Here is a 22,126-nt window from a genome sequence, read left to right as displayed (position 1 = left end):
ACTCCATAAATACAACTATCAACCCCGCGAAAATGAAGGATACTCTTTCAAATTTAATCGAAAACAATTTCCAATACGTCTATGTATTTGCAATGATGATAAATAAAGCTAAAGGTCAAACGATATCAAATGTATGAGTATATACTTATCACAACATGCTTTCTCGCATTACAAATATCTATGCCAACAAAAAAAAAATGCAGATCATGACTGAACAACCAAATTGATGCACCGAGACATACACAAGAAATATGTCTACAAGAAATAAGTCTACAAGAAAGTGTTAGGTGAAATTTGATAATAGCAAAATTATAAGAGATCAAACAAGAAAAAACATACACCACACATGTAGCTAATGAAAATTATATATATATTGGATGAATTCTTAGGTTTGGTGAAAGAGAAGACGATATGAAAAACACTAGACAACTATCGCAGAAGACATTACTTTTGTGTATATAAAGTTATTCAAATACAGGGTACACTAAATTTCAAATATTAAAAGAAAACATACAGTTTATGACACGACATAACTAAGAGGACAAACTATTGATTTTTGCACAATTACTTACTAAGAACTTACCTAATAACAATTTAAGAATATGACTTCGCCACTACATGCCCAACAAGTAAGAAGGCAATAGATTGTCCATTCACTTGGTATGGCGTAGTGCAATATTAAATACATATTGATATGTTGAAAGCCTAAAATATACGCAAAAAATAAAATATCTCGTGTATAGGGATCTCGAGATTTAACCTACACGTGCAACACACGTGCAGTGAATCTAGTTCACATACAAGCACAAACTATTACTAAGTTGATGAAGAACCCTCCAAATTCTTGTATGATATTCCAATATTGCTAAATTTGAATGGATTTATGGTCTTTTGTCATATCAAATGCAGTAGCATTATCAGCTCAACCGTTTCCATCATTATGTTCTTGTCCATTCCGACATCTCGCCATGCTGAAGATGATTTACTTGAGTCATTGTCTGCCAAGTTATTGGTTGGACTCACGAGGTTGTTGGTCTCCATACTAGGCATTTGCAACAACCTTCTTTTTTACTCTAGTAATCATTGCTGCTTGTGTTGGTGTTTCTGTAGCTTTTTAAAGAATCAAGACTGACAAATCCTTTCTATACAGAGTAGGAATGCTAGTCACAAAACATTCATACGCCTCCATGTACCTAAAAACAAGTATTGACAAACTAGTGACTACATGCGGATCAACAATAGCCTACCGTGCTCTTGCTTTCCAATAGTTTATACGTCTCCAAATGCCACAAAAGGGGTAATACTCGTAAGCTTTTGTATATCATTTCAAGAATTCAGACAAGGTCGATCGATCTGCGCTTGAACTAGGGACAGGAAAAAGAAAGTAAAGTCAGCTTCAATCAGATAAAGTACATCAAAGTAACAATTTTGAAAGGAAATTTTCAATTTCAAGTTACTGGATTGATGCAGCAGCACACTACGTATTTCACATTTGTAGGGCGAGTGCTCAACTTGGTCTTTATTTCCATTTATATTTCTCACACCGTTATTCCAAACTTCTCAAACTTCAGGTGAAGGCACATCAAACGAGAAAACAAGGAACTTCTATCTAGTTTAACAAAAACTAAACAGTAATCTCTTTAAGTATTGAAATTCCCGAACCTCCTCTCTCAGTCATTCCCAAAACCTCTCTTTCTGACTATTCAACCCTACGGGGACTGGTGCAGAGAAGACTGGACTGAAAGGGAGGGAGAGAAACCTGGGCGGAGCTTGGTTAGGGAGTGCAACATGTCAAGCTAGGGGAGGAGAGTGAGTGTGGTTAGAAAACTGCTTCATAAGGGAAACAAATTTAGAGGGTAAAGTGGGAACAAACTAGCACTTTGTTGATATAATGTGATTTAGCAGCACCATAAAAAGGAATTGTAGGGGAGGTCCCTCTAGAAACCTACTGAACTATGAAGTTTCAATATTTTTCAAATAAAAAATAGAGGTACATTCACTATCGTTAAACTAGAATATGTTTTTCAAATGAAAAGGGAGGTCCATTCTGTATAGTTAAACTAGAATTGAGATACTAGTATTACTGCCAAACATGACGTTCCAGGCACATTAGAAATCTTTAATTATCACCAATTCAAACTGATGGATTCTATGACAAATCACTTTGAACAGCAAAATTTCCACCTTAAGGACTGCTCTCTCTCCTTATCTAAAAGAAAGAAATAAAAAAGAGGAATGCTCTTTCTAAGATCTGCCTAAATATCAGATGTTCAAATTCTTCATGTTCCTAACGCCCCTGCAAAAGGTACAAATATTGTGCAAGGCAATTTCAAGTTCTACTAGAGAAGCAGCAGTTTACCATTATTAACTGTGCCTCAATAAGTTGAGGTCAGTTTGTGGGATGAGGTGAGGAACACTCGAAAGAAAAGAGTGATGAATGGAAGAAAGACCAAATTTTGGACGGATGAATGGCATGAAAAAGGCAACTTGGCAGCTTTATATCCAGATATTTTCAATGTAGCAAGTTCCAACAGAGATACATAGCAGAGCTATAGACACGACAGGGGTGGAACTTTGCCTTTAGGAGGCAGCTAAATGACTAGGAAATTATGAGAGTTGCTGAATTCCTTAACGCAGTAAACACCTTTAATGGGCTTCAGATTGGGAAGGATATATTATGGTGGAGTGGTAACAACAAACGGGTATTCAAAGTTAACAAAACTTACAGGATGATGGATCAACCTAGTAATAACGATCTAAACTGGCCATGCAAGCAAATTTGGAAAAATAGGATACCCTACAAAATATCCTGTTTCATCTGTTATTGGCCAAAGAAGCAGCTTTGACTCAGGACAATGTGATGAAGAAAGGGATAACCTTATGCTCAAGATGTTTTCTTTGCAAGGGAACATATGAGACAGTGAACCATTTGTTTCTACACTGCACTTACACTCTTAAGGTATGGAGAATATCTCTAAGTCTCAAAGGTATTTCCTAAACCATCACCATGCCCAGGATAGTCTCAGAGCTGGGAGGATGCAGGAGTACATGCTAAAGGTTAAACTAAACTGCATTATGTTGTTATGTTTTTGGTGTAACCAGGTATACTCAAATGAAACTCTCTCTATAGTTGATGTTCTAGACTCAATTTAGGTTCAAGGCAGTGAAATTTGCATTACATATGTATATAAGGTTTCAGTACAACCCCTGTACTGGTTGTGATATAATACCAAGTTATCAAGTTAAAAAAAAACAGAGTTGAGGTCAGTTATACGAATCATCTATATCTATTGTCTTCTATTCTAACACATAATATTCCAATACTCAATAAATTAAAGGGTTTTTGAATCCTGCACTTGTCCTTATGCTACATAAGAATCTCAAAACTAACTGAAGACACTTTTGCACTATTCCCGACGTTGTCATAGCCTATATATCCTTTGTGACCAACTATATATATTGCTCTCACTTAAATTCGCATAAAGTGAGCATAGCATCCTAGAGATTTAACAATTGTATCACTAAAGGGTATTTGGCATTATTATATGAGTTTGATTAGTCTTACATGACAATATCTGATGACAAGATTACTTGTATTATATGCTGTACAAGCCAATTGATTTTAGTTGATATTGTTATACAGTTCCTGAGGACTATGTATGTTGGTCTAATAAATCCCGAGTATCCATAAAGGACCATGTGATTCGGTTTAATAGATTATTTGGAATACACAGGGCCCATAGATTTAAATAATCAGTCTAAAGGGCTTGACCCTGAGGGCCTACGCCTGAATGCGATTAACTTGTACCTACTCTCTACATATCCTACTTGATGTTTCATTGAAGTACTGGAAAATACATATTTTTATGATGTTGCTTCCATGCATTATTTTACACAGAGGGTTGATGATCTTGATGGGCTTTAGGCTCACCCTTGTTAATTATATGTTCTCTGTAGATCCTTCCACTAGTTCGATTATTGGTCAACTGTGATAATGTGAGAAATATTGGAGAAGAATATTATTGAATTATGTCTCTATATTATTCATTGAGACCCTATTTATAGATGCTATATAAGACTCCTATTCCAAATAGGACACTAAATTACAGTCATTTTTCAAGTACGATTCTATATACTATTCATATTCATACTCTTATTCTAACACTCCCCCTCAAGTTGATGCATACACGTCATATATACTGAGCTTGTTACAGATGTGATTAATAGGAGCAGTGAGGAACTTGGTGAAAATCCTCACTTGGTGAAGATGTCTGTAAGAAAAATGCTAAGGGAAACTGGTTTAAAATATATGGGTCATCTCAAAATCAAGAGATTGATAAATCTTGAACAAGAAAGTCATCGAAAAGCAGTCCAGAACAAGCTCACGCACCGAAGGGTGGTCAGATCTTGTCGAAGGTGATGATCTCCTGGGCGACGCGTGGGAGGTTGATCCACAGTGAAGCCGGTTGTGGTTTGGTCACAGGGAGACATTTTACCTCTGAGATGTGTTGGTTTATGCACAACACTGACGAAAAGTGAAATTACGTAATTCATATATGAGTCACCGAAAAGACGCATGATGCTACGCAACACTGATTTGAGAAAGTAGTACGCAAAGATGCACGGTACTACACAAATCAGATATGAGGAAGTAATCACCGAAAAGATGCACTGCGCTACACCAGATTGATACACAGTGCAACACAGATATGAGAAAGTAGTCACCGAAAAGATAACCGATGCTCTATGCAAATCGGATATGACAAAGTAGTTACGGAAAAAATGCACGGTGATACGCAAATCGAAAAGATGCATGGTTCTACACAAATTAGATCTAAAACGCCACCGGAAAAAAGCAGGGTGCTACTTTCTGTCCAAGATGCTTCTCAAAAATCAGCCATTCTAAGCATGATTGTTTTTATGCGTATAGTATTTTGACCCAGCTTTTTCTAACATAATTAGTGGCCATACGAGCAGCTATACGAGTTATAACCGCCCGCCGACTACGGGAGCTCTTTTTTATTCTCTAACAGAATTGTAGAGGCTTTGATACCATATAAGAAATCTTGGAGAAGAATATTATTGAATTGTCTCTACATTATTATATTCAAACTCTATTTATAGACGCTACATTACTACATTAGACTTTTTCAACTAGGACACAACATTTCAATCCCTTTCCAAGTAGAACTCTATATACTATTTTTGTTCCTACTGCTATTTTAACATATAGTGCTCGTATCAGAGTTCAACTAAGGTGAGAACCCACAACAGTAGTGTTGGCACTTCAAGCTAGTTTTTTTTTTTAAAGACAAGGGAAGCCTGCAGCTGCTACCCTTTGGGTGCGCACAGGGTAAAACCCCCGCTCCTATGCAATAGCTAGCAAACCACATAGGATAGGTAACCTACGGCAAGCCTGGTGCGACGAGCTCGACCCAGAAGTCAAACCCCTTGATTTCGCTGGCAAGGGGTTTCGAACTTGAGACCTCCAACATAGAAGTCCCAGCCCAAACCACTGGGCCACCCTGAAGGCTCACTTCAAGCTAGCTATTTCATTTTGTTTAATTTCCCATTGTAACCCAAGCTATGTAATCAGAGTCTAAGCAGCGCTCCTTGACTTTTTATTTTAAGATATTAATGACTTACGTAGCTTTTCATCAAAATTGTTAGACTTTATTACTTTGCATTTCAAATATTCTGCTCAACTTTGAAAATGAGTTGTGGTGGCAAAGGACGGGGTTTGGTTGGGGGCAGTGGTTCTTAAGGTGCCATTCATAGCCAACAGATTTGGATCTTGAGGAACTTGTTATTAGTGCTTAGGCTTTAGATTCTTGTAAGTCAAGGAGCAGTCCTGGTACTCTTATTTATAGAAGATATGTTGTTGACAATATCTATAAACATGAGGATGCAAGGGAATTTTGGAAAATTTCCCTTCTTTCTTCCTTTTTGTCTCATGCAATAGATTTAGAAGTAAGCTCTAATCCTTGAATGTCTTTATGACATATGGTGAATACGAGATAGTCCCTGGAGAATCAAATGAGGAACCACCAGTGCAGGCTATGCCTAGGGAAAGTAAGCTCGAGTGCTCAGACTACTCAACCTAGAACCACAACTGCTAAGGTTACCGGAGGTAGACCCCCAACTGTTGGTTGAGCTAGACCAACACAGCCTGTGATTCTTAAGGCACGGGATATTCCCGTACAGATCACAGTAATTAGTCCTGCCATTCCTCTTCCAGTTAGTGTAGAATGTGAGAGTGCGACCCATGTAGCTCAGACTCTTTACAAATGTCGGAGGGCGTGTGTCGAATCCTCCAAAAATAATGCATTTCTAGAGGATCCGACACAGGTGCATCAATATTTTTGGAGTGACCCAGCAACAATGTGAGATATCGAACGTTTTGGAATCTTATTCTCCTAGACCAATTGAGCTGCCAGTGCCACCAGCTGTTACATGCTACTATTGGTGCTCAGAGTCCTACTGTATTCCTTAGAACAGTAGCCTAACACCCTAACCTAGCAACTGAGACGCCAATCCTAGTTCCTATTATGGCTTCCCAACCTATGATACAGATGGGCAGAGAGGGGCCTTTCTACTATTGTTGGAGATGATATGGTGAGGAAGATGGAGTCTTTCTGAAATTCCTCCTCCCAGAGTTTGATAACACTTCAGCCACTACTACGGCTCAGAAGTTTATAAAGAAGCATAATAAGATACCTTTTACCATGGGTATTAGTCTTAGAGACACGCATGGAATAGCCTGTACTACTTTTCCACTATTTGGTATAGCCGAGTCTTGGTGGGTATCCTATCAGAGAGGCAGGCCAGCTGGATCTCGTGAGCTCACTTGGAGTGAGTTTTTGACCTTGTTCATGGAGAAGTTCATTACCTAGAGTCAGCATGATAAGAGGTAGTGCTAGTTTGAGCAAATAGAGCAAGGAGGTATGACTATGGTTGAGTATGATGCTATTTTAACTAATTTGTCTCACTATACACTTGATCCCTACTTGTTGATGAGTTAGGTTGCCGTATCCGAGTTATGTTAGTGATTGAAAGCCACAATAGTACATGATGTTGAGATGTTGCCACCCGAGTAGATGCAATGCAGATTCATGAGAATTCTGAGAGAAATAAGAAGAGGGCTCGCCATCTTGTACCTACTAAGAGTGCTCTAAATGAGGGCAGGGGTGGTCATAGTCAAGATTCTTCTAGATCAGTCCAGTTAGCTGTACTTCCTCTTTTAGCACTCCATCTCATCAGGGGCAATAGTAGCATTAGAGAAGTGGTGGTTCATCAACCCACACTTGCAGGTCCTATAGCAAGGTACATTATTGTCAATGTAGGAAGATGGGAGGCAAAGAGTGTTTTACTTGACAGCCTCCTATGTTGCTCGGACTCTTCAAAAAGGTCAACGGGTGCGAGTCGGATTCGCCACAAGTAGTGTATTTTGGAGAATCCGGCACAGGTGCGGCATCAAAAGTGGAGAGTCCGTGTGCAGCATCAGAAGTGGAGAGCCCGTGCAACTAAGGGCCTCTAGCCACATATCTTAGTGAATAACATCCAGCCTAATCAAAATGAGAACTCTCAAGGGTTACCAGTCAATTTCAATTTTTGTTTGGACCTTATCCTAAGTTTCATCTACCAGAAGAATCATGTATGGGATAACATTGGCCACATAATGCTACCCCCTCCCCCTCTTTTTCATGTGGTGATAGTGTGTTTATAAATGAACGTGGATTTCAGCATGACATAAGAAATTAAAAAATATTTTTATCAATAGGAATTAAAAAAAAAATTGAGAATTGTCCCAGATCAAGACTTATAGTGCTAATAAAAAGAACATATTAAATAGTCAGGAATCAACTTACATTGGTACTTTCAATTTCTTTTAGAAATTTCTCTGGATAGTCAATATAGTTGGCACATTCATTCTTTACTCTAACCACAAGTTCTTTCTCTTCAGCCTTTTCAAGGTTCCTTATCAAAATACTCATAGTCAACTTATCCGGGCAGAATCCAGATATCTTCATCAGTTCATACATTTCCATTGCCTTCTCTATGAGATCTACTCTAAAGTATGCCCCAATCAGCTCAGTGTAGGTTCTACTATCTGGATGCAGACCTTCTTTTATCATGTGCACAAATAGTTGTTCAGCCATTTCAATGAATTTGTTTTTGCCCAGCATCATTATCATACTGTTGAACACAGATAAATCTGGTGTGTACCACTCCTCGTTCCTGACAAAGTTGAACACCTGAGGTTTCGGATAAAATGCACATTTAAGATAAAATGAAGAGAAGTATTAAGGGGCAAGGAAGTCATTATGGAAGATCTGTGAATCCCTCCAACTTATATCAAAACTCTCCAAGGTACGCCTCATGCTGATCCAAGTCGAAAGAGATAAACTAAACAAGTATGGTCATCCCTTATAAGGATGTTCTATTAAGCTTAGATTGGGGTTATTTGTTAACGTTGTTTACCGGTGGACTAAGTTTTCATGATAGGTAGAAAGAGTAAACACCACTGGAAAGAAAGAGTTATATATTGGTCCCTTTGTCCATATCAAAGTATGGAATTTCAATAGGTCTAGTCTATATCTTCAAAATTCAAATATATAGGGTCAGTGTTCCGGAAAATGTTTTGCAATTTTCCTATGTTTGGTTGATCAAAATGCTTGGAGAACATTTTCTTTGCGTAAATAAGTTCCTTAAAAATTAGGAATATGACTTTTCTAATGGAAGTAGGCAAGTAAGTTGCATAAATGACATTCCAAGTTAATCGTCTCCTTCCCACCCACCCCCATCCAACCCTCACCCATGACCCTCCCCCCACTCTCCATCCCTATCCGCCTCCCTAAAGTTTTGCTAAATAACTCATAAATACTCTTTTACATTACCAAACATTAGAAAATAAGTAAGAGACCAGTTACTTTCCAAGAAAACATTTTCGAGGACATACCAAACACACCCAAAAGGTTTGTCTCGATCGTGATGACATCTGAAGTTGGATTGTGTTACAGTTTGAATACTAAACACAATAATTGAGATGTAATTTCTATCTACGAGCCATGAATATCAAATGAGACGCCTTTGGGCAGAAACATGTTGCAATTTACGCTATTTTTTGCAATTTATGCTACTTGTTCAATTAAATTGAGTGAGCTGAGCAGAAAAGAAAAGAGAAGTTGAAAAATACCTTTAGAGCCAAGTGAACTTCATTTTGCCTTTGCAATTCATTCAAGGTGTCTAATACATCAGCCTTCAATAACCTACTAAGTTTGTTTTTCAACATCTCCTCTAATTTGTCAGCTGATTTTGCTAATTTCACAGACTGTACAGCTTGTATTGCCTCTGAGGACAAAACCCTTGACCTCCACATAGGTTTTCTTGGTCCATTTCTCAACCCACACACAGTTTTCACATTCTTCTTTGAAAAAAAACAGTTGAGTTGTCTTCTTGAAATTTGAACTTCTTTCAGAAACCCCATTTCACACAATTGAATTCTAAGGGAACCCATTAAGCCCTAAGGTGATCAATATCACCAGGAACTGTTGAGCTCTAGTTAGATATTCTTCAAAATTTCGGAATTTTTTCAGTTCTTGAAAACTACGATTTGGAAGGTATGTGGTAATTATCAACGTAATCATTACATAATATATTATTGTTTGGATGGATCATTGTTTAGACAAATATCAAACTTTATAAATGATATTAAAGTAATAATTACATAACATATTGTTCAGATACATAGATTATTTTAGACAAATATCAAATTTTATAAATTGTATTAAAATGATAATTACATAATATATTGTTTGGATGGGTGATTATTTTAGACAAATATCAAACTTAATAAATATATTAAAATAATAATTACATAATATATTGTTTGGATGCGTGATTATTTTAGACAAATATCAAACTTTATAAATATATTAAAATAACAATTACATAATATATTGTTTGGATGCGTAATTGTTTAGACAAATATCAAACTTATAAATAATCTTAAAATAAATATTAAGATATATATATATATATATATATATATATATATATATATATATATATATATATATTCTTTTGAAATTATATTAATTAAAAAACATATGTTCTTAATTAATATTATGAAAAAATGATTTGATTTTTATTTTTCAAATTAGTATATTTCAATTGAATTAATCAGCAATATTAGAAGTACAAGAAATCTATAAACATGTTTGACAAAAAGATTAATATTATAAATAGAATGTCAAAAATTATTTTTAAAAAAATTAAGAAAGACAATTTATCAAGTCCAACTAAAAAATAAATGACTTGCAATATTGAGTCTCAAGTTGAGACTTTGTATATTGAGTTTGAAAGGCTTATATTGTTAAGAAAGTGATTTCGGCGCCTTTTGGAGTTACGATCGTCGTAATGAAATTCCAGTGATTCCATCAAACCCAGAATGTGAAATCTGATAAGTGAGAGTTGTCGATTTTCAATTTAGAGTCTTTTTGAGGAGTTGAGGTCCTAAGTTGTGAAGTTGTCGAAATTTAACATTTGTGTTGATTTTGGTCAACATTTGGGGTTCGGATGTTGGATCAAAATTTCGAGTGTTTCATTAGATTCGGGAAATGTTTTTAGGCCTGGGTTATGTCTTGGTTGATTTTTTGAGAGATTTCGACCTTGTTTAACCTTTTTAGATGTTGAGTTAGTTTTTATGATTTTCACGGATGTCGGATCAAGGAGAACTCGGATTCGTATTTTGATCTTTCCATTGAGTCCAGAATGTCAAGTATAATTGAGGATGATTTAGTATACGTTTCTTTCGTTTTTGCTTGGTTGAAGTTGACTTGTCTTGGTGGGAATAGACAAGTGTCATCACGTCTACCTTTGGGTTGTAACAGATGTATTTGAGAAAAGGGAGATAGTAATAATTTCTATAATTTTTCAAATTGTATGAAATTTGAAAGAATGTGGTAAAATAAGTTGTGTATTTAGATATATATTTTCCATATAAATACCTTTACGGACAATTTTTTGGGTTGTGTATTATTTATACCCTTAAGACTAACAAATGAACTAGATTGTCAATATGGGCGAACACATTTTGTCTTGTTCATCCATAGAGGCTTTGAAATTTGATGAACTAGATTGGATAGGCTCATATTTTTTGTGGGTAAAAAAACAACTAGTTGAATCACCAGCATATGAGCGGGAGGTCGCGCAGATTGAACTATTTTTAAAAAAATATATATTTTTATAATTTTTAAAAAATATTAACATATATATGACAAGACATCTTCATTTTTGTCTATAATTTATATGTATTATCAATTAGTTAAATATACAAAAATAATTATATTTAAGAACTATGTATACTATTTAAATGTACACACAAAATATAATTAGTCTGATAAAAATCATGCAATTAATTTCGAATAGATACAAGTGTTTGAAAATTTTTATGATGGATGCAATTTCTTTGCTTGTGAAACATGTCCACCAATGTCGAATGATGATTCTAATTATACAATAGTAATATAAATACTGAGTACATCACGTTTGATGAATCTAAATTATATTATTTAAAAGAGAAAACACATAAAATCCCTCTTGAATTTGACAACAAACTTACTTTAGGATTTTAACTTTACATATAATTATTTAACACCCCCCCCCCAAACCCCCAACCAATTTTATTTCAAGTGAATTAAAATCCACTCAAAGTTTAAAAGACATGTCTCACAATGGCAAGTGAATTTCAGACGTGTCATGTCATCGAAAAGTCAGTATCACGTCACTGCCACATCAGTGTCATATTGATAATTCTTTAAATTTTGATTTTTTTTATTCTTTTTTGGTTTCTTAATTCACAATTATAGAAAGGAAAAAATAAAAATAAAACTAATTCAAGATTTATATATAAAAAGTAAAAAAATCAACTCCACGGATTCAAAAATCTCGAGACTATTTTAACTAAAAACATTAAATCTTTAAGTCACATTATCAAAATAAATACATAGTTATAACTAAAAATTTAATTTGAGATAAATCTAAAAAAAAATTAAGTTCATCAAATCATTACACACCTTCATAAGTAGTGATAAGTAAGAATAAGTTGTTGATTTTTTCGTTGTTCATCTTATCTAAGAATAAGTGAGAATAATTTGAAATTATTCTCATTTAGTGTTGATAATAAATGGGGGTATGAGTATTCCGAAGAAGGAGAAACAAGGGGGAGAAAGAGATTCATCAAAAAAGAAGAAGAAACGAATAAGATAGGGTCACGACCCGAGCCTATACCCTGGTCGTGGCCGGCACTCAAAGATCATTGATGGTCCCCAATCAAACCTCTATCTTGGCTAACTACAAGCGGAAGACTAAATTAAGCATACAAAAACTTAAAACTGAATAACAATTCATGAAATTGAAATTGACAACTTTGAATAAAAGTAATATATTCAACTAGCCATTAAATAGGCAACTTTAGTCTTTAAAACATTTAATAAAATAAATGATTAATATAGAATCTTCATCTACACAGACTATCTATGAAGCCTCTAACTGACAAAGATGGAAGTCTGGACAAGACCCACGACCTCCTAACAAAACAGAAAGATAAATGAAATCATCCGGAAGCAAGGAGACTCACCATGGCTAACTCGAACTCTGGAATGTATCAACGAAGCTCTTGTTGATGATCTTGAATACATGTGTCTACATCATCAAAAAATGCAGGCCAAATGACTGAGTACGTGAAATGTGTGAGCATGTAAGGAGAATTCTAAAACATAACATAAGCTTGATACTTCAATAAAAGATGAAAACATACTTACCTCTTCTCAAACTTGAAACTCAAGTAATACTCAACAATAAGATACTCAACTCAGATATTAAATACTGAACTCAAAGATATGATACTCGAATATGGATACTCAACTCAATATACTTAACTTTTGATACTTAACTGAACTCATTTCAATATAAAGCAATTTAGAGCAAATGAAATATAAAGAAAAGTTGTTTAAATAAACATGATGTTAACTCAAGATAATAACATCATAAAAACATATCATGCTCCATCTCAAAGTCTATTAGTTCAATGCATAAACAAAATCCCATACCCCCATTCATACCAAGCAAATTCCCTTAAGGAATCATGTAATTAATATTGTGGGACTGTCTCTGACCGACAACCATCACTATGAGCCTAACTAATGGTAAAACGTATTACCTTACATTGCAAGAGGACCATCCTACGCCTTGCCGTCGGTATAGGACCTTACTCAACTTAGTGGATCCACTAGCTCTCCTTACGTGATCATCTAAAAAGTATGACCCATCAATTCTCATGGTAGCTACATGATTTACATGGAGACTTGAGTTAATATAAACTCTCATCCCCACATCGGTTCTCAATACTACTCCCAAAATGTACTTTAGCTCATTCTTTAATTGAAACTTTCTTTTCAATTGGGTTGAGATAATTTGTTGAACCCTTTAGCTTTAAGAAGCTCCTCTTGAAATCAATGTTCCCTTTTTGTTCAAAACTCTTTAGAACATCTAGTTCCCTTTTTATTCAAATGTGAAACATTTGTAAACCTTTAGGGAATACTTAGTCCCCTTATAGCTTTTGAGAAATGAACTCAACTCTTGCTCTTGTCACGACCCAGTTTCTCGAGTCATGATGTTACCTTTACCTACTATAACCCACCAGCAGGTAAGCCAACTCGTAACCCGGAACAACACATAATGGGTCTATGGAAAGAAACTAAACAAGAGTAGGAAAAATTACTATAACAACAAAAACAAACCAAAACATAAATACAAATAAGGATCCCTCCCAGAACCTGGAAAGTCACTAGTAAAGAGCTACCAACAAAATGAGTACAAGTCCCAAAAGTGGACCATCGAAAATAGACTGTCTCAAAAAGTACAAGACAAGTCTTTATATATACTGATGAAAACTGAAATAGTATAAAACGTCATGTGCTCACCCCTGTCTCCTGATCAGACTGCACCAAACTCGATCAACGCTGGCTACTGGAGCTTGGACCTACATCACGAAAATAGATGCAGAGCGTAGCATGAGCACCAAACAACAGGTGCCCAGTAGGAATCATAGGAAGACTGAACTTGAAAAGTAAAGCAATATGAAAAGACCGAATTACAAAACTAGAGGTCAATAACTAAAGACTAAGTAACAAAGGTATGCACACGAGTGTAGAAAGAACTAACTAAATTAATATATAAGTTAACTACACCTAACTGGACCTCCATAAGTCCAAAGGTACACTCGTGCGCAAGTTTAAATAAAAATCCAAACGGACCCCCATAAGCCTGACGAGTACATAGATAACTATAACTAAGGAGGATAAAACTCAAGGCCAAAGAACATCGAACCAGATGCTCTAAAAATTTGATGGTATGGAGATCGGGCCTTGAACCGGACGCTCTCCAGAATTACACAAGTAGCCAATCACAATTATAAGTAACTAAGGCCGAACCTCTAGCCGAATGCTCTATATACTTGAGGTCGGACCTCTAACCGGATGCTCTACAAGTATGTGGATGGTCGAGGCCGGACCTTAAATCCAGATACCCGATAAAGATGTCGATATAACTACTGAAAGAGTTTCTAAATACCCTTGGAACATCATCCACACTTAGCTAATCAATGTAAGTCCTTAAAGCCGAATTGAAAATCAACTTTCAAATCGCAGAGCGGAATCCATTTTATCACCGACGTAACTCATAAAGCCATAACATCGAAGAAATAAGGATAACTATCACGGAAGCGAGCTCATCATCTATCTAAGGACCAAACTATCAGACTCAAGTCTGCTACATCAGTCTACAAGGATTTAAGCCGGCCGAGCGACGTCGGGGTTAAACGAAGTCCTATCAACTTTGAATCATGCATTTCTAAGGCAAGCCCTAGTCAAACCTAAACTAAGGACAACATGCTTCCGATACCTAGTATTCAAGCATACAAGTACTCCATATAGCAAAGAAGGTCAATTAATAACAATAAGCATGTTCACACCTACTCGATAATTCTCAGAAATAGGCTGAAAATATGATTTCTAACACCTATGTATAATTCAATAATTACCCTATCCAAATTTCAACTAATCAACATGCATTCACATGTTCGAATTCAATCTAAGAAAAGAAAACCGTAGCCTACCTGTACGCGGATCACGGGCGCTCCAAAATCACTTCTCCAGAGCTTTTTTTTCCCGAGTGGTCTTGAAATATTGATACACTATAAAAAAAAATAGAGTCACGAAGTTATTACGGTCGTTAAGACACTAAAATTGCAAGAAACAGATATGGACCAATTTCACAGTCAAAACAAAAAAAGTGGGACCCGCATTGAAAATTCCAGAATTAACCCCAAAGGTCCTAAACAGCTATCGAAACTTGTATTCCAAAATGGAAAACAATTCGTTACTCTAAACCGATCCCAACACGAACATGCAAACAAAAACCCAAAAACTACGCTAAAATTCAACAACAATAGCAGCAACTATTTATAATAATTTACCATAAACAAATGTCCAATTGCTGAAATAGATCATACCACGACGATTCTCACGAAAACCCCCACAATTTAGTCTCTTGAATCACTAAATTCAGATCCAAAATGGCCAGAAGATCATCTTTTAAAATCTTATTTCAGATTTCAATCTCACCAATGCGTTGCCCTAAAAAAACTCACAACTTAACCTTTTGAATCCCCAATTTGGAGCTCTATAGCTCAAGATATCGCACTTTAAAGAAGAGGGCTGAAGCTGAGTTGGACTTTTATAAAGGATGAAGTTGGTCGCTAATAAACCCAAAAATTTGGTCGATAAAAACCCAAATTCTGGTCGCTAAAAGGGTTGCACTTGATTTCAGCTTTGGCTAATTCCTTCAAAGTCTCCGACGGGGTGCTCGAGATCAGTTCGGAACCTGATAACAATAAAACAGATATGCTACCCTATCAAAATCATCATTCCGGACTCAATGGCGCATTAGAAATTTCCATCAGAGTTCATCTCGATAAAATGTGGGTCCCACTTCCGTCAGCCATTTTAAGTCAAAAACCACAAAAGGTCTCGAAAAAATATCGGAAACCTCAGGACACAAAAGAAGGGCCAAAATAGACCAAACTCGACATTCCAAATCTAGTCGCGCTGACGGAATTTTCATCCGAGTGCGTTTACTCAGAATGTTGACTAAAGTCAAACTTAGCCTTAAACTTAAAAATAAAACGCCTAATCACACCAACTCACACTGAAAACTTTGAGAGTCGTGTCGACAATGCTACTAGCCTAAAATGACCCTTCCAGAGCTGATGGAATCATTAGAATTGGATTCCGATGTCATCTTCTTGAACTTTTGATAAAAAATAATCGTCCAAGGTTCATAAGCTCTAAAAACACTAAAACCCGCACAATCACCAAACGAACTATCTGTTGACCAAACTGTCAATCCAGTGAGTCATAAATGACTTGAAATCGCTATAGGAACGCTCTAAATGATACACAAAAGAGAAAACACAGAAATGACCAAGAGGGTCATTACAACTCTTTACTTTACTTGAAACTTAACTCTTAAGGAATATTTAGTTCCCTTATAACTTTTGAGAATTTAACTCAAATCTTTACTCTTTCTTGACTTGAACTTTAAGTCTTTAAAACAAAGTGAAAACTTTTGTGAAAGACTTTAGAAAACTTTATAAACTTTACTTTGACTTGCTTTCATCTTCTAGACTTGACTCTTAAATATCCTTGAATTAAAGTATGAATTCAAGGTTCATGATCTCATGTTTATGGATGATTTCATGATTTTCAACTTGGAGGGTTCATGAAAAATTATGAGCATGAACTTCTCAACTTGAGAACTAAAAGGTACTTCTTAACTATAGATAGGAGTAATGAACTCATTACTTAAGACTTAGAACATGGAGATACTACTCCTCTCAATGATACTCGATTTATGGAATTCATGTCGAAGTTACGGGCATGAACAACTCAAATCGAAGGTCTAAGTGATATACCGTGGTTTCAAGGTATTATTAATACTTTTTCCTTATGTTTACTGTGTCCAAAAGACTTTTTGTGCTAATTTTTATATAAGTTTCTCCTTATTTGCAGAAAAACTGTCCAAAGATGAATGCGGAGGTTTTTGAGCGACGAAATGCAGAAGAGAGCACCTACGGAGCTTGTGACGGTCCGTCATGCTTGTGACGGTCCGTAGGTGGCAGCGTAGTGCAGCTGCTGAAGGAAGATGGGGAAGTCTGACCAAGTGTGGGGTTACAGAAAATGTGACGCACCATCTTAGCCATGACGGTCCGTCCTGCAGGTTCGTCATGAAGATCAGAGAAGTAGCCCCAGTACCCATATTCCAAGAGTTCAAGTGTTTTGGAACGGAGACCCTCGACGGACCGTTGTGCTCGTAATGATCTGTCATACTGCCATCGAGGGTAATGAAGAGAGCAACAGAAGAAATTTCATCAAGTATGGGACGACGGAGTCCATGACGGTCCGTCGTGACCACGACGATCCGTCGCGATGTCCGTCGATCCAGCCTTGCTACAGGTAGAGCCTAAGTTGATATGGAAAAGAGGCAGATGAAATTTCGGTTGAACAATGAAGAAGCGACCTTCAACATTTGTAGGACCATGCGACAGAGTGGTGAGCTCCAATCGGTATCCGCCATATCCCACAAAGAAAAGATGAAGAAGGAGAATGAACAAAAAAGTGCAAAACAAGAGTTTATGGTTGGAGATTTGGTGATTTTAGACAGATCTGGGTTGCCTTGTCTTCTGGGCAAGATCAAGTCCAAACGGACTGGCCCTTACTTGATCACCCAAGTATTCCCTCATGGAGCAGTTGAGTTAAAAACCAAGGAGGGAGTGTGATTTAAGGTGAATAGAGAACGAATAAAACTCTATTTTGGGCATACTGCATCGGTGAATGAAGTGATAAAGGCATACCATCTTGATGAAGGCTGAGTAATCAAGTGTCAGTCGTGCCACGACGTTAAATCAGGCGCTTGTTGGGAGGCAACCCAATACTTATAGTTTTTTTTCTTTCTTTCTAGTAATGGTAGCATTTTCTACTAATGAGTTTTAAAGTTGCAGGCACATTACCAGGAAATTCTTCAGAAAATTACCCACGACGGACCGTCATTGGGTCCGTTCCAACAGCTCTAACACCCCACTGTCTAATTGTTTCCAAGTGTCCTTCAACGGACACCTACGACGGACCTTCATCCCCATGACGGTCCGTCCTACACAACCGTTCTGGTTGTCAGAGACCCTATTCCTAAGTGTCTCTCACTTTTTTCCAAGTGTCCTTCAATGGACACATGTGATGGACCGTCTCCCTACGACGGTCCATCCTGCACAACCATTCTGGTTGTCAGAGACCCTAATCTTGAGGGTTTCTCTCTATTTTTCTAAGTGTCCTCAAACGGACAAGTACGACGGACCGTCATACCCACGATGGTCCACCCTGCATGACCGTTATGATGGTTAGAGACCCCTCTCCTAAGGGTCTCCATATTTTTTTTCAAGTGTCCTCTGGCGGACACCTACGACGGACCCTCGTACCTGTAACGGTCCGTCCTGCACATACCGTCATACTTGTCAAAGACTCTCCTTCAGGGTTCTCCATATAAACAAAGTCTAAGTAAGACACAACGGACCCCATGACGGTCCGTCATAGTCACGACGAGCCGTCACCTGGCCCGTCGTGTTTCACTGTTACTATAGAAATGTCATTTTATTTTAATTTTTTTTAATTTTGTGTGGTTTTGCTTGTCTTGTTTGCTCATTCTAGTACTAATATTGATTCTTTACAGGTACTATCTACTATGGCACCAAAACAAGATCGAGTCTATGCACGCGGGCGATCGAAGTCTGTCGCCCCATCTGCTCGCTTGGTCATTGGCTCTGATGATGAGTGTGACCCCGAGTACGTGACCCCAGGCACTTCCACCCCATCCCGTGCTGCATGTGCTGCCAGAGCCACACCCAAAAAGGTGGCGTCCGGCGTAGTCACTGCCTCCTAGTCTGATGAGGAGCGCACACTGACCGACACACCTTTTGGGTCAACCACTAATGAAGAAGGATCGTTTGGATCCTTAGGAGTTTCGTGGTCGGAGGAAGCCTCCGGATCTGCTGAGGTTCCAGCACCCGCCACCGCTGCAGCGTCGGCCTCGTCTGATAAGGCTGACAGTTTGGAATCCACACCCAGTTCACCAGCTCATGCTCTCACCCCGGTCACCAACCAACCCAACCGGTGGTGTGTAGACGGGCAGTTTCAAGTCTATTCTGATGCCAAGTTTCTGAATGACAAAGGAGTTATGACTCGGACACTTACAATTGGAGCGGTGGGTCCTTACGGGAAGTCTCCTGATGATGCCTGAGATCCACAATCTCTTCACCAGACATAGACTGGAGTAGACAGCACGTCCGTTGGGACGTTATAGTGAAAAGCTAGTCCGAGAGTTCTACGCATCCTATGTAGCAACTCTTTGATCGAAGATTGATAGGTGGGCTGCCCCCGCCAAACATGCCCCACTGGAGCAGGTTCGAGTACGTGGAGTTCCGGTTGATATCTCTCTGCCTGCTATTCGCCGGTTTTTATACGGCGAGAGTGTTGATGCTAATCGGACTCGTTTCACTGCCGAGTTTGACTACCGATGGCAAATTGTCAAAGATGGCCAATTTCTGCGTGAGCCATCACTGAGAGAGACCACCAAGAGGTGGATGGCCCTGCACTTGTCCGTTGATGGAGAGGGTGCCGACTGGGTGACTGAGCCGAAAGGGGCCACCAAGAAGGCCAACTTGACTTTCACGGCGAAGTTTTTATGGTTGATTGTCCGCCACTGCCTTTCCCCCACAGCCACTGATAATATCGTCACATAGGATCGAGCAATACTGATGGAGGCGATGATAGCCGAGTTCGAGGTGGATTTTGTGTGGCTTCTACAGGCGGTCATGCACGAGAGGGATTTTAAAGTCACAACTACTTACCCTTTCCCGTGCATGATATTTTCTCTATGCAGGTCTGCCGATGTGCCTATATGGCACGTTGATCAACTCAAGACCTCGCTCACAGTTGATATCGGTCTCATCAGGGATGAGGCCAATGAGTTGGATCCACGCAGAGGGCCCCGTCCAGAGTTTCCTCCTCTTGGTGACAATCTGGCTGAGAGGTAGCACACGCCCGCACGGCTAGGCAGGTGGCTTTTACTGACACTACCCCGGTCGAGTCTATCCCTGGTAGTATCACTGCCCCGAGCTCCTCTCGCTCAGCCCCTTTCTCCGCTCTGGTCTCGCTTGCTAGGGTCTAGAAATTATAGGCACATATGGCCACACTTCTGCATCACATCCAGGCTTGGATGCAGAAGTCTATTGTTGAGGCAGAAGAGCGCTTGGAGCGGAGAATGGTCCAGCACACAGAGCGGAAGATCGCTGAGGTTTATCAGCGCTTGGACGCTTTTGAGTTGCGAGTTCTAGCCCGACCAGCCCCTCCGGTGGATGTGTCGACCCTTCAGGCTGCGGTCGACAGTCTTCGAGCAGATATTGATACGATCTTAGAGGCTAGGGTGCCTGTTGAAGACACAGTGATGACGACCCTATTCGCCACTTCAGAGTTTCCACCACCTCCCCCTCGAGAGTATGCCAAGAGGCGTAGGGGTCGAGAGGATGATGAGGCGCGAGCACGGAAGAAGGAGCGTCGTGAGATGGAGGCTGCAAGGAGAGCCTCGCTTGCTGAGGAGGAGGCGTGTCAGATGAGAGCAGAAGAGTTAGTTGCTGGGGCGTCTAGATCCAGAACCGTGGAAATAGCGGCAGGCACTGCTGATAGTGTTGTTGATGCTGAGGACACCACTGAGGGTGTTTAGATTACAGAGGTAGTGGGTTCCGGGGAACCGTACCCACCAGCTTGCTGATCGTTGGCGCTTTGCGCCCCAGGTTTGCTTCACCTACCACTCTAGTATTGCAATTTTTTTATACATTGGGGACAATAGTATGTCTTTTTGTTGGGGGTGGGGTAAATCGAAAGTGAGTGCTAGGGTGAAGTCTGAGTATCCCAATTCACTATCCTCTTTTGGGGTTTTCTTGCCTGTGTTATTTTTCCCCAAGAGACTCATTACTTTTTCTGTTGAACCGGCATGTCTATATCTTGTGTACAAAGTTTAATTCTGAAGCATAATGGCTAAAATGATATCCTGATAAAATGGAAAATGATGCATGACTAGGCATAGTAATTGATAAATGTGTGGCTCTAAGCATGACATAGAGGTACACCACTGCATGACCCTAAGTCTAAAATTCGAACTAGGTGTCTGATAATCTGGTAGAGTGATGAGATGTCAAGTGAGTGTGAGGAAGATTTGAATAGTCCACTATTTGTACTGAGCTAGAACTTGCCTGGTTAGTCCTCCTAAGAGTAAGCTGTAATAGACAATTAGGAAAGGATCATAGGTCATTATTCAATATAGCCCATTTTTAGCCTAACTAAAAGAAAACCAACTGAAATTTATCCTTCTTTGATCCAAATGATTTGAGCTTAAATTAGACCTTTCTTTCTCACCCCAACTGATCTTTTCTGGGAATAATGTGTTGGCCTTGGTCCCTCCTTGAACATTTGCACCTCAGCTTATGCCAAAAGCATAAGTTAAGGGTGGCTAATGTAGTAAACAACCTTTTTAATGGACCTGACCCAACTTTGGGTATTGTGTACTTTGACTCATGGCAAAGCCATGAGTTGAGGGTGGCTATTATGAGGAATGCTCTAGAAAGTGGGGTTGAAAGAATAAAGAGAGAAAGAACAAAAGTAAAGTGACTCAAAAATTAGTTGAAATAAAAGTAAAAATGAAAAAAAAATATACAAGCAAGAAAAGAAGAGAGTCACTTACACAAATGAAGAAAAAAGGGAAAATAGCAAGGTGAAAGAATGTGAGAAACTGGGCAAAATAAAAAGATAGAAAATGGTATGTTTAGTCGATATGTCAAGGAGGTCAAAAAGTCACTAAAGTATACCTAAATATACCCTACTGAACCTGAGCCTATGTTACAAGCTAAGAAAGTCCTATAGTGATCGTAAGGGTTGTATAGCGAACTTAAAGCAGTGAA

The 22,126-nt window shown here is 38.4% G+C and overlaps 1 protein-coding gene across 1 annotated transcript; it reads right to left on the bottom strand.

The window, feature by feature from the left end:
• Positions 1 to 430: 430 nt before the first annotated feature.
• Positions 431 to 9,969, bottom strand: LOC101258221 (protein THYLAKOID ASSEMBLY 8-like, chloroplastic). Its single transcript, XM_004250720.3, has 3 exons — positions 9,197 to 9,969; positions 7,869 to 8,255; positions 431 to 1,364 (listed from the first exon to the last, which is right to left on the bottom strand). Exons 1-3 carry the CDS (start codon positions 9,515 to 9,517, stop codon positions 1,335 to 1,337), a joined length of 738 nt encoding a protein of 245 aa, XP_004250768.1. The 5' UTR covers positions 9,518 to 9,969; the 3' UTR covers positions 431 to 1,334.
• Positions 9,970 to 22,126: the final 12,157 nt, after the last annotated feature.

Source organism: Solanum lycopersicum, chromosome 11, assembly GCF_036512215.1.
Source record: "Solanum lycopersicum chromosome 11, SLM_r2.1".
Classification (NCBI taxonomy): domain Eukaryota; kingdom Viridiplantae; phylum Streptophyta; class Magnoliopsida; order Solanales; family Solanaceae; genus Solanum; species Solanum lycopersicum.
The sequence above is the reverse complement of the archived record's forward strand: the minus strand, read 5'-3'. Positions and strand labels throughout refer to the sequence as shown.